This window comes from Castor canadensis, chromosome 16 (assembly GCF_047511655.1).
Source record: "Castor canadensis chromosome 16, mCasCan1.hap1v2, whole genome shotgun sequence".
NCBI lineage: Eukaryota > Metazoa > Chordata > Mammalia > Rodentia > Castoridae > Castor > Castor canadensis.
Window position 1 is genome coordinate 76,317,423 of NC_133401.1, and position 12,295 is coordinate 76,329,717.

At 44.8% G+C, this 12,295-nt stretch overlaps 1 protein-coding gene across 4 annotated transcripts in view; it reads right to left on the minus strand.

Moving 5' to 3' along the window:
- Nucleotides 1-7,102, minus strand: part of Pwwp2a (PWWP domain containing 2A) — a 42,049-nt gene extending 34,947 nt beyond the window's left edge. For 2 of the 4 annotated variants that reach the window (XM_074057674.1, XM_020175561.2), the window contains exon 1: nt 6,446-7,102. In XM_074057674.1, coding sequence (XP_073913775.1) covers nt 6,446-7,029 — 584 coding nt within the window. In that variant the 5' untranslated portion in view covers nt 7,030-7,102. The remainder of the gene's footprint in view (nt 1-6,445) is intronic. The other 2 variants (XM_020175562.2, XM_020175564.2) reach the window with 2 other exon arrangements.
- Nucleotides 7,103-12,295: the final 5,193 nt, after the last annotated feature.

A 12,295-nucleotide genomic window follows, 5' to 3' on the forward strand; every position in this document is an offset into this window, starting at 1 on the left:
GAGTTCAAGTCCCAGTACTAAAAAAAAAAAAAAACACTTATTGGCTGGGGGATGACTCAGGAGGTGGAATGCCTGCCTAACAAGTGACAGGCCCTGAGTTCAAGCCCCAGCATCACACACACACACACACACACACAAAGGAAAAAGAAAGAAAAAGACAAACCACTTGCATGCTTACCAGTTCTATAAGAATCTGGACCTGAGAATTCAACTTTTTGGACAGAAGTGTGGCTCAAGAGGTAGAGCATCTGCTTTACAAGTGTGAAGCCCTGAGTTCAAACCCCAGTCCCACCAAAATATTTAAATTAATTAATAAGTTAAACTTTTTTTTGGCTGGGGCAAAAGAAAAAAAAAACTCAGGGCCTTTAAAAAGTACAAAGTCTTATTTACAACTAAATATCGCCTTATTTACATGCAAAAGGCTGAAAGTTAGCCTCATTAGAAACTCCAAGTCCAATAAAACATGCCTGGCATGGTTTGTATATAAAGTATCTCATTAGTATATAAAATCTACTTAGAGCTTGGAGTGGTGGTGCATGCCTGTAATTCCACCGCTCTAGAAGCAGAGACAGAAGGATCACAAGTTTCGGGCCAGCCTGTCTCAAAACAAAACCAAATTTTTTTTGAGACAGTGTCTTGCTATGTAGCCCAGGTTGTCCTAGAACTCACCATGTAGGCCAAGCTAACCTCAAACTCACTTGTGAGCCGCTGCCTCAGCCTCCCCAGTGCTGGAACTGCAGATATGTGCCACAATACCCAGCTTAAAAAAATATTTTGAATACCAGAATTCTTTGTTATCAGATTCAAGGTAAGTTTTTAATGCCCATCAACTAGTCACTTCCCCCACCTAAAACAAGAAATCCTATTAGAGCAGCATGCAAAGGAAGATGCCAGTCAGTACAGCACAGTACAGTAGTGGACATTCAAAGTTGTCTGGATCAGAGATGGGCACTTGCCTCTTTGCTATTTGTGTTTTTTTGGGGGAACTGGGGTTTGAACTCAGGGCTTCACGCTCACAAAGCCTCTTTGCTGTTTTACTGCAGGAGCCCTTTATTAACACCTTGCAATATCATAAAAAAAAAAAAAAGTTAAGTGTTTAAAACATGTACAACTCATCACAGGGTTCAAGAACACTACCTGAGGGCTAAGTTCTCAACCTGGATGCTTTAGTTAAACTACTGGTACACTACTCACTGCTTCACCAGAATGGCTGTATATTTTTCCCACCAAAAGTAGGGCTATTGCACCATACCTTCATGGTCTCTGCAAAGAAAAGAAATCATTGTTTTGGTTTATATTTCCTTTAAAAACAAGTAAATTTTCTACCAACTGTTGTTAAGAACCTAGACAGTGGAATCTGAAATTTTCTAAAGAAATCACCTAAATTCTTTTTAATGCAAGCAGCACCCCCACATACACACAAGTCAGGATGGCATTTGCACAAAGGTCACTCCTGAAATACAACTAGCTAGACTCTAACATGCATGACCCAAAAGAAAAAACACAAAGCATTTAAACACAAATGTCTTCTTCATAATTCCTTCATCCATAATTCAGATCAGCTCAAATAATGGATTATGAAAGAACTTTCAGGGTTTCAAAGTAGCTTTATAACTATTTTTAAGATGAAAATAATGGATGAATTAATCCCTCTGTGTAGAAAGAAACTGTTGATCACAAAATAATGTCCCTTCAGGTATGAGTTGAGAAATTTCCTTTCCAGAAGTTTCTGCCCCTCCTAGACAATTTTGACTGGTTCAGTATTTTTATGCCTGGGTCAGGGTGGGGCATTGCTCAAGTTGGTAGAGCACCTGCCTAGCAAGCCTGAGGCTCAAATTCAATCCCGGTACCAAAAAAAATTATGCCCAGACTTACTAAAGTTCAAGAGGTATTATTGAGGGTTAGGTCTAAGTTTGCAGGCAGATAAGAGATCCATGATCAAGGGAACCAAAAGAGGCCTTGAGAGGACTAAGAGCACTTCCCCTTCCTTCAGTGTCCTGTTGAGGCTGAACTCTTGTAAAACATAAATAGCAATCAGAGAAAAAAAAAAACCCAGAATGGAGAAAATTCAATGAAACAAAGTCCACCACTTAACAAATAAATTGCACAGGAATAAAAGTAATGATAGGAGTACAGATGAAGACAACTAAGAAAATTAACCCCTTGTGGTTATAAACTTTACTTGGACTCTTAATTTGAACAAAACTTGACAGTCTTGAGATGTTAACTTTGAGAACTGGGGGCATGACTCAAGTGTTAGTATTTGTGTAGCAAGCCAGTGTCCCTCAGTGCAATCCCCAGTACCACAAAAAAAAGAAAAAAAAGAAACACTGGAGATACCAATTTTGAGCCAGTCTAACATTTAAACACTGACAGGAAGTTTGATGCTATGAAGGAATTGTTGCACCCAGAGGTAGTGGCTCACGCCTGTAATCCTAATAACTCAGGAGGCAGAGATTAGGAGGATCAAGGTTCAAAGACAGCAGGCAAGTAGTTTGTGAGACCCTATCTTGAAAATATCCAACATAAAAAAGGGCTAGTGGACACTGCTGGAATGACTCAAGTGGTAGAGCACCTGCCTAGCAAGCATGAGGCCCTGAGTTCAAACCCCAGTGTTGCCCAAAAAAACCAAAAAGGAATTGTTGCTATTATTTAAGGTGTGATAATGGTAGTGTGGTTATGGTTTTTTAGGTCTATCTTTAAAAATCTATACTGAAATATTTATGCATATGCTTGGAATTACTTCAAAATAAGCCAGTGGAGGCTGTTAGGTGATTTAACACATTTGGCTAAACTGAGATAAATGTTAAAGTTGGGTGATGCATACATGTAGATACATTTCCCATTAATAATGGGGGGATGAGGGAGGGGGCGGAGCGGGTGATAAGTGAGGGGGTGGGGGCAGGGGGGAGAAATTACCCAAGCCTTGTATTCACATATGAATAATAAAACAATAAAAAAATAAATAAATAAAAATAAAAATAAAAAAAAACATGAGCTGGGCACTGGTGGCTCATGCCTATAATCCTAGCTACTCGGCAGGCTAAGATTGGGAGGAGTAAGGTTCAAGGCCAGCCCAGGCAAACAGTGCATGAGATTCCATCTCCAAAATAACCACAGCAAAATGGACTGGAGGTGTGGCTCAAGCAGTAGAGCACCTACTTTGCAAGCATGAAGCCCTGAGTTCAAACCCCAGTCGCATCAAAAATAAATAAGTAAATAAAAATACCAACTGAATTTATAGCTAATTGCTTAGTCTCATCTGTTAGTATCAGACTACTGTCATTAGACATTGCTAATGAGCTCAGCAGTGGGCTGGGTACAAAACAGCAGTGAGGACCTGGAATAAACTAGAGACTGCATGGTTCACTTAAAGGCATCCAGGTTCAAATGAACGCTGTGCTAAACAAAATCTGCTTTTAACTGCATGCTCAAATGCCCTCCTTCTAAGGTGACCATGTCACTTACTGCCAAAGCAAGATTCCTACAAGAATGGAGAAAGTAACAATCAAACCAGGATGTCACAAGCCACTTTGTCACTCTACTCACTATACATATATAGTCATGTGTTGCTTACCAATAGACACATTCCAAAACGTGTCACTTTTGAGAACATTACAGTATATATCTGAACAAACTAAGGCACCTATGATTTCACTAGGTGACATAATCTCAAGAGACTGCCATCAAAAATATGGTTCAAGATCAGGCACTGGTGGCTTGCACCTGTAATCCTAGCTAGTCAGAAGGCAAAGATCAGGAGGATCATGGTTTAAAGTCAGCTCCAGGCAAACAGATCCTATCTCAAAAATACTCAACACAAAAAAAGGCTGGTGGAGTGGCTCAAGTGGTAAAAGCACCTGCCTAGGAAGTGTGATACCCTGAGTTTAAACCCCAGAGTTGTCAAAATAAATAAATAAATAAATAAATAAATAAATAAAATAGTGGTCTGAAAATGTGGTGTATCCTTTCTGAAAGGTCTTTATGCAGCACATGACTGTGAATAAACTGAGGCATAAAGTTTGTTTGCTTGTGTGTACTTACTTGAACTAGCAAAAGTCAACAAATTAGCCTCAGAAAGACTAGAGCGGGGCTGGAGGTGTAACTCAGCAGAGAGGACATGTTAAACATGCTGAGACCCTGGGTTCCATCACCAGCACCAAAAAAAAAAATGAGTAAATCAAATCAATAACTAGCCCTTCTGAAGACTAAAGAAAGGCACACGTACATCAACTCAGTGTCCCTAATGTTTTTCCTTCCCAATTATTTCACTGAACAGGGAGGAGCCAGAGCTTCAGAGCTTACTATGGTTTGTCTTCCAGTATGGAAGCTAAGGCAATAAGGAATCTTCAGAGCAGTGTGGCTATTAACTAAGAAATCTGCTTGACTCCAAGACCCAAGACAGCCACTGAAATGGAGAGAAGCACTAAATATGAGAAATGTAAAACTCTTTACTTTCTGCCCAAAAGAAAACGCGCTAGCCCAACTAACTTAATATGAGAATAGAAAAAGCAGAGAAGCCAATCAACCTAAGTTTGAATCCTTATCTTGCCACTTACAAGCTACTAGCCAAGTTAAATGAACCTCAATTTCCTCCTGTATGAATGAAAACTACCACCAGAGTTAAAGACTAAAACATGTGGGACAATGTCTAGCACAAAACATGCATTCAGTAGAAGGCCTTGTTATTTCTACTTAGAGGAGTAAGTCAGTGGCCAATTCAAAGAGGGGACACATTATTTTTAAAGCACCTGATGAATACAGTGCAGTCACAGCCTTGTGCACTCTAGAAGTATCTCCTGGGGCTGAAGGTACAGCTGAGATAGATGCTGCCTCTCTGCAGTCCCAGCTACTCAGGAGGCTGAGGCAGGAGAGAGGCTAAGGATGGCTGGAGCTCAACCTGGGCAGCATAAAGAGATCTCATCTCTTTAAAAAAGAAAATACCTCCTCCAACAAAAGAAATCACTGCCCATAAGAAGCACTGCTAGCAAAACAGACCAAACTCAAAAAGCACAATTCTCTACAAAAAAAAAAAAATTTCAATGAAACACTGACAGAATGAGCACCTCAAATCAGGAAAGCACTATCCACTCAATTTCCAGAAACTACTTACCTCTTTGCACCTTTCTTTTGCAGATTTGAAATTCAGATTCTCACACAATCACTGGCCTCCTGTTCTGTTTGATTCAACAGCATACACACTACAGTGTCTCCCTGGTTATCAAACACATTACAAAGCACACTTGTCTTATTCTGCTTTCTCACTATGAAAACAGAACTGCAAAAGTACCAACCCCAAGTTACTTTTAAAAACCTTAACATTAGACAGCATACACAGCAACTGTAAAGGTTCTCTTCTTTTCCCCAAGCACCATACTTCAATGTGAATTTTAAGTGGTTTTTTTATCCCAAGGTTTTTCCAAATGGAAAAGAAGGATTCCTGTGTCTTGATGGGAGGGCAAGGAAAACTAGCAGTAAAACATACTAATAAGCCACTTTCATACAGGTGAGACACCATCAGAGTGTGTGCTGTAGCAGGAAACAGAATGGAGCCAGGAATGGGAGCCTCTGCACTTCCTATCTGCAAAAGAAAAGAATAAAAAGGTTAACTTACTCTACGCTGAAAACGGATGCTTTTCTACCTCTTTAAAGCAGCGCTCATACACATTTTAAAGCAAAAGATGAAAATGCATTGGTTAAGACCGATATATAGGCAAACTCATCCTTTTAATCAAAACATAAATTCAAACTCTTATCTACAGTATTAGACGTCATTTGATGTTCAAACCCCAGCACTGAGGGGAAGGAAAAAAAAAAAGTCACTCGAACACTTTTATGCCACACCACCTAGACATTACAAGTTTAAAAACATCCGATCTCTTCTCCAGCTACTCCGAGCTATCATTAAAACGAGCAAAACGGCTTCCTTACTGAAGTTACCTTGGGAATTTACTTGCAACAGTAACAATGAGTTAGAGCAGGGTTCATCTTACTAAATGCTCTTTTTAAGAGGTGACAGGTAACCTTCTGGGAACTCCAAAGCGCACACACACACACACACACACACACCCCTTCTCCAACCCCGCTAAACTTAAAGGTTAATTTGAGGACAAATAGACAAGTGCCGCACACGCATCTGCCACCCCCCCGCCCCCGCCGCCCTGCACCCCGTTCTCTGCAAAAACCCCTCTGCATTTTGCAATGAACCCACCCTCCCCAGGTCGCAGGAGGCCAGGGGATAGGAGGCGACATCCGCGAGCCCATCTGCACCCGAGCCCCCCAAGTGACACACCTGCCCCCCGCGGGCGCCCACCCGGGGCAGGGACCGCCCTCTCCCGGCCGCGCGCGCCACGCGCCCGCCGCGCAGGACCTGAGGGCGGTGCGAGGCGCGCAGGGGCCGCCGAGGCTCGCTCTCCCCCGGGACCCCGGCTGGGGCGGGCCGTACCTTTTGGACAGATCCATGAGGACCCCGGAGAAGAGCTTCTCCCCGAGGCGGAACGACACGACGAGCGCGTCCTCAATGATGTGGTCCAGCGTGACCCGCACCTCCGAACCCGGGATCAGTTGCGACACCGCCGAGTCCCCGCCCGCCGGCGGCACGAGCGCCGGGGCTGCGGCCGGGGGCAGCGGCGTGTCCTCGCGCTCCTCGGGAGCCGGCGGCTGCTCGGGCAGCGGTGCTGGGGAAGCGGGAAGGTCCGGCCCTGGCTGGGGCGCGGCGACCGCCGGCTCCGCCACCCCAACCGGCAGCTTGTCCTCAGCCTCCAGCTCCGGCCCCGCCGCCTCCGGGCTGCGGGCGAGCTCCCCTGGCGGCGGCGGTGGCGGCGGGAGCGGCTGCTCGTCGGCCTGAGGAGCGGACGGCTGCCCGTCGGCCTCGCCGGCTGGCACCGACGCTTCAGTGGCCGTGACCGGGAGGGGGTCAGTGCCGGCCTCACTGCCGGGAATGGGCTCCATCTCCGGCTCAGCCTCGCCGGCGCCCCCCTCCCCGGGGGACGCTGCAGTCGCCGCCGCCTCTGCAGCCACGGCCGCCATTTTCTTCCTGGCTTCTCCCTCCTCCAACTCCGGCTGCAGCAGCGGCGGCGGCGGCGGCGGCGGCGACGGCGGCGGTGGCGGCGGCGGCGGCAGCGGCGGTAGCAGCAGCACTGCTTGGTTCCCTAGGCCTTCCCCTCCCTCCTCCCGCTAACAGTTTCGTCCCGCCCTTTCCCTGATGCTCGTTATTGGCACCGCGCCATTGGCTCCGTTGTACACCCCTCCCGCACTTCTGCTATTCTATTGGTCAGCCGGCAAAGTCAGTCATGTGGTCGTCCATCCCTCCCATGCAGAGTAGGAACTTCTCATTGGCCAAGTGAGTTGTCAAATGCCGAATCTGAGAGGAGGAGTGGGGGGGTGGGCTAAAATGGGGCGGAGAAAGTCACAAAAGCCAAACTCTGTACTTATTGCCTCTTTCTATTGGCTGGAAGGGGAAATACAGTTTTATGGTTGGCTGACGCCTCTGCCCATTATCAGCCTTGTCTTTGGAGGTGGGAGAAAGGAAAGAATCACGTGTGGTATCAGTTCTTTCAAAGAGGACGGAAGGGAGGAGTAACAGGAGAATGCTGGAGGGGAACCACTTCCCAAGAATCCATGCGCAGAGATCCTTAGAATAAATGTTATTTCTAGGCGCGGACCTGCTTGGCGGCCGAATGTGGGCACGACAGGCTCCTTTGGAAAAGACAACTAAAGTTCGAAAATAATTCTCAAACGCTTTTTAAGCGCCTGGACTTGCTAGTCAGTTAGGTGCTGGGGATAGAATGATGGGCAAGACACTACCCATGCCCTCATGGAAGCCACTCCGGCATTCGCGCTGGGAGTGTTTTCCTTGACTTCTCTTCACTTTTTAGGAACAAAGGAGAAATCTCCACTTTCTAGGAACCTACCGAGTTCAGAGAAGGAAACATCTAATGGGAGTGGAGAGACACCTTGCACATTAGGTTGAACGAGCGCAGTCCTGAGATTGCTTATTTTATCCGAATTCAATGGAAAGGGTACACACCTCGTTCTTTTTCTTTTCTGCCCTCTTCTGTGTTCGGGTACAAAGACAGTTTCAGTAACCTGATGCCCCTTCTTTGTTTTTTTTAAGTCTCCGAGTTTGTAATGTCTGGGAGAATCTACTGAACCCATGTCTCAGTTTGCATCTCTGTTTTGGTTTTGTTTTTTTCTTGGCGATACTGAGGTTTGAACTCAGGACCTTGAGTAAGCTCTACCACTAGAGCCACACCTCCAAGCCCCAGTCAGACCTTTTCTTTGGACGAGATGATGAGAATGCCTGCAGGAAGGAGGGAAGATGAATTGCCAAAATTTTTTGTTGTTTTCTTTCTTTCTTTCTTTCTTTTCTGCGGTACTGGGGCTTGAACTCAGGGCCTTCACCTTGAGCCACTCCACCAGCCATATTTTTGGGAAGGGTTTTTCAAGACAGGGTCTCTCAAACTATTTTCCCGGGCTGGCTTGGAACTGTGATCCTCCTGATCTCTGCCTCCTGAGTAGCTAGGATTATGGGGCGAGCCACCGGCACCAGGCTGAACTTGCCAATGTTAAAAATGAAATGCTGAAGAATTCCACCTAACATTGTTTGAGTACCATGTACCAAGCACTATAGGAAGTCATCTCATTGAAGCCTTACAGTAAGGGAGAAGGGGGGAGAAACGACCCAAACATTGTACGCATATATAAATAAAAAAAAAATCTTCCTACCTCTACCAAAAAAAAAAAAAAAAAGTCTTACAGTAAGACAGGTGTTATTATGCCCATTTTATTTCAAAATTGAAGGCCAAGAGGCTGTGAAGGTCACTCGACTAGTAAATTACATAATTGGAATTGCAGTTTTGCATGAAAATGACAATAAGCAAATATTGGCTCATGGGAAAAGTCCAGTAGGAAATGCCAGTCAGGGACATTTCAGAATCTCACTTCAAAATAACAGAAGGAAAGGAATGTACTTAGTGTTCACTCCGTGTTGGAGATTTTCCTCATAAGAACTCATTTGAAGTCCTGTGAACTGTGTCTTCTCTCTCTTTTACAAATGAATAAACTGAGACTCCACCAGGTTAAAGAATTCATGCTTGCCTAGCATGTGAGGCCCTGGTTTGATTCCCAGCACTGAAAAACAAACAATTATCTCTTGCAGGCTACATGCCTGATGCTTGCCCTAAGAAGGTTCAAATCCTGCCCTACAGGGTTTTCATCATCGTTCACCGTGATCACTTAATTAAACATAACATAGCATCTTCAAGCCCCTGAGATCCTGAATTCCGCATTATCTACTCTCCCCCAGGGAGAAAAATTAGCTTGGGTCCTGATTGTCATTTGCAGGAATTCATTGCAAGACACGACCCTGAGGAGCTTAAATTTCATCTGTGTAGTGGCACAGCAACTCAAGAGTCGCTCCAGACCTCCTATGTTCACATCAACCGTACCATCTTCTGCTTGGCTCCCAAGGCACTCTCTCTGCTCTAACCTTATCTTTCAAGGTCTGTTCTCCACTATTCTTACAGCCTTCTAACACTGGAAAGAGCTGGTCATGAATCTTTCATCCATTTATTCATCCAGTCATTCAACAAATAAGCATGGCAGGCCTACTATGCATCAGTAACCAGGCAAGACAGGCAAAAGGAATGCCATAAAGAATTCGAGCCAGGCAATGGTGGCTCACACCTGTAATCCTAGCTACTCAGGAGGCAGATAGCAGAAAGATCACAGTTCGAAGCCAGCCTGGGTAAATAGTTCATGAGACCCTACCACGAAAAAAAAAAAAAAATCACAAAATAAGCTGGTGGAGTAGCTCAAGGTGAAGGCCCTGAGTTCAAATTCCAGCACCACAAAAAAAAAGAATACAAAAGATTTAGTAATTGCCTCCTGGGGACTTGTTTTTGTTTGTTTATTTTTTTGGTGGGACTGGAATTTAAACTAAAGGCTTCGCCCTTGCAAAGCAGAGGCTCTTCCGCTTGAGGCACACCTCCAGTCCATTTTGCTCTGGTTATTTTGGAGATGGGGTCTTACAAACTATTTCCCCAGCTGCGGTTGAACCAAGATCCTCTAGATCTCAACCTTCCAAGAAGCTAGGACTACAGGTATGAGCCACCAGTGCTGGCTGGGGCTTATTTTTTGTTTGTTTGTTTTGTTTTTGTTTTTTTAGTTGGAGAGTGAGAAAATAAGCAAACCATAAATAAAATGGTAACAGATTGTGGACAATTCCATAAGAGAAATAAACAGGGTGAAGTGATAGCTGGGAAGGGGCAGAAAGGTGTCTCCCTTAGATAAGTTGGTAGAAAAGGAGGCTTTGAGAACAGGAGATCTTATCTAAGATTCAAAAGAAAAGAAAGAGCCAGCTATTGACATTACTGGAAGAACATTTGGATCAAAACAGAACAGCAATTGCTCAAAGATCCAAGACAAAAGAGGGCTTGGCTTGCTCCAGAAGAAAACTAGTGTGATTGAAAAGGAAAGACCAAGCTGGGCTCAGGTGGCTCACTCCTGTAATCCTAGCTACTCAGGAGGCAGAGATCAGGAGGATCTCAGTTTGAAGCCACCCCTGGGCAAACAGTTTGCAAGACCCTATCTCAAAAAACCCTTCACAAACATAGGGCTGGTGGAGTGGCTCAAGGTGTAGGCCCTGAGTTCAAGCCCTAGCACTGCCAAAAAAAAAAAAAAATGGAATGATCAAGAAGATGAACAGGTGATGAGATGAGGTTAGAAAGGAAAACATTCGTGGCTCCCACTGTAATCCTAGCTCCTTGGGAGGCAGAGATCAAGAAGATCGAAATGGATGCCAACCTGGGCAAATAGTTCTCAAGACCCTATCTCAAAAATACCCAACACAAAAAGAGCTGCAGAGTAGCAGAGCACCGGCCTAGCAAACAAGAAGCCCTGAATTCAAACCCCAGTACCACCAAAAATAAATTAGAAAGGAAAACGCCATGCATGGTTGTTCCTGTTTTAATCACAGCACTTTGCAGGCTGAAGTAGGAGGATCATGAGCTGGAGGCCAGCATGGACTGTACAGTAAGACCCTGCCTCCGGATAAAAAAGAAAGGAGAGAGAGAGAAAGTGCAAGAGCTTATACCCTCAAGAACTCCAAATCTAGTGAGGAACCTCACTTTACACGAAGCTTATATCCTAGACACTTCTGCAGTCAGCCACCCCCGGTGTGAAATTGGTGTAAGGGAAACCCTTGATCATTACGCCATGGATAGCCATATGGCTTCTATGGCTAATTAGATGATTGAATGAACAGTTGGAGGACTGGATAGATGGATAGGTGATTGTCAGGGATAAGAAATTCAGTTGGGAGCCAGGCGCCGGTGGCTCACGCCTATCATCCTAGCTACTCAGGAAGCAGAGATCAGGAGGATGGTAGTTCGAAGCTAGCCTGGGGAAATAGTTTGAGAGACCCTATTGCAAAATAAATAAATAAGCAAAGGTGTAGGCCCTGAGTTCAAACTCCAGTGCCTCAAAAATAAATAAATAAATAAATAAACAGAGGTATAGGCCCTGAGTTCAAACTCCAGTGCTGCAAAAGGTAAGTTGGTATTCGTTACCTATACTGCTACTGTCTTAGTTTCTTAAACAAACATACATTTTTTTATGACCAACTGTGAGTCAGAAAACCCAGTGGCTTCACTGGGTCCTCTGTTTCAGAATATCCCACGGGCCACAATTGGGGTACCAGCAGGGGCTGTGAACTTATCTGAAAGTTCAACTAGGGAAGAGTCCAAGTGAGTATTGGGGTTTTTTTTTTTGTTGTTGTTGTTGTCATTTGTGGTACTGGAGTTTGAAGTCAGGACCTACACCTTGAGCCACTCCACCGAACCTTTTTGTGATGGGTTTTTTCGAGGTAGGGCCTTGCAAACTATTTGCCCCGACTGGCTTTGAACCAGGACCTTCCTGATCTCAGCCTCTTGAGTAGCTAGGATTACAGACGTGAGCCACCAGCACACAGCAGGATTTGATTGTATGTGTCATACCTGTCAACTTGACTGAACCACAGGAAATCCACAGTAGACATCATTTCTGAAGTATCTGTGAGGATGTTTGCAGACGAGATTAGCACAAGAATCGTAGACAACCCTCCCCAGTGTGACGTCATTCAGTAGTTCCAAGGCTGGACTAGAAAAAAAAGACAGAGGAAGAATTCACCCTTTTGCTTCCTGCCTGCCTGCTTGGGCTGGAATTTAGTAGTCTCCTCTGCACTTAGGCTGGGATTTATACCAGGGGCTGCTTTGGCTCTCAGGGCCTAGGATTTTTTTTGTTTTGTTTTGTTTTG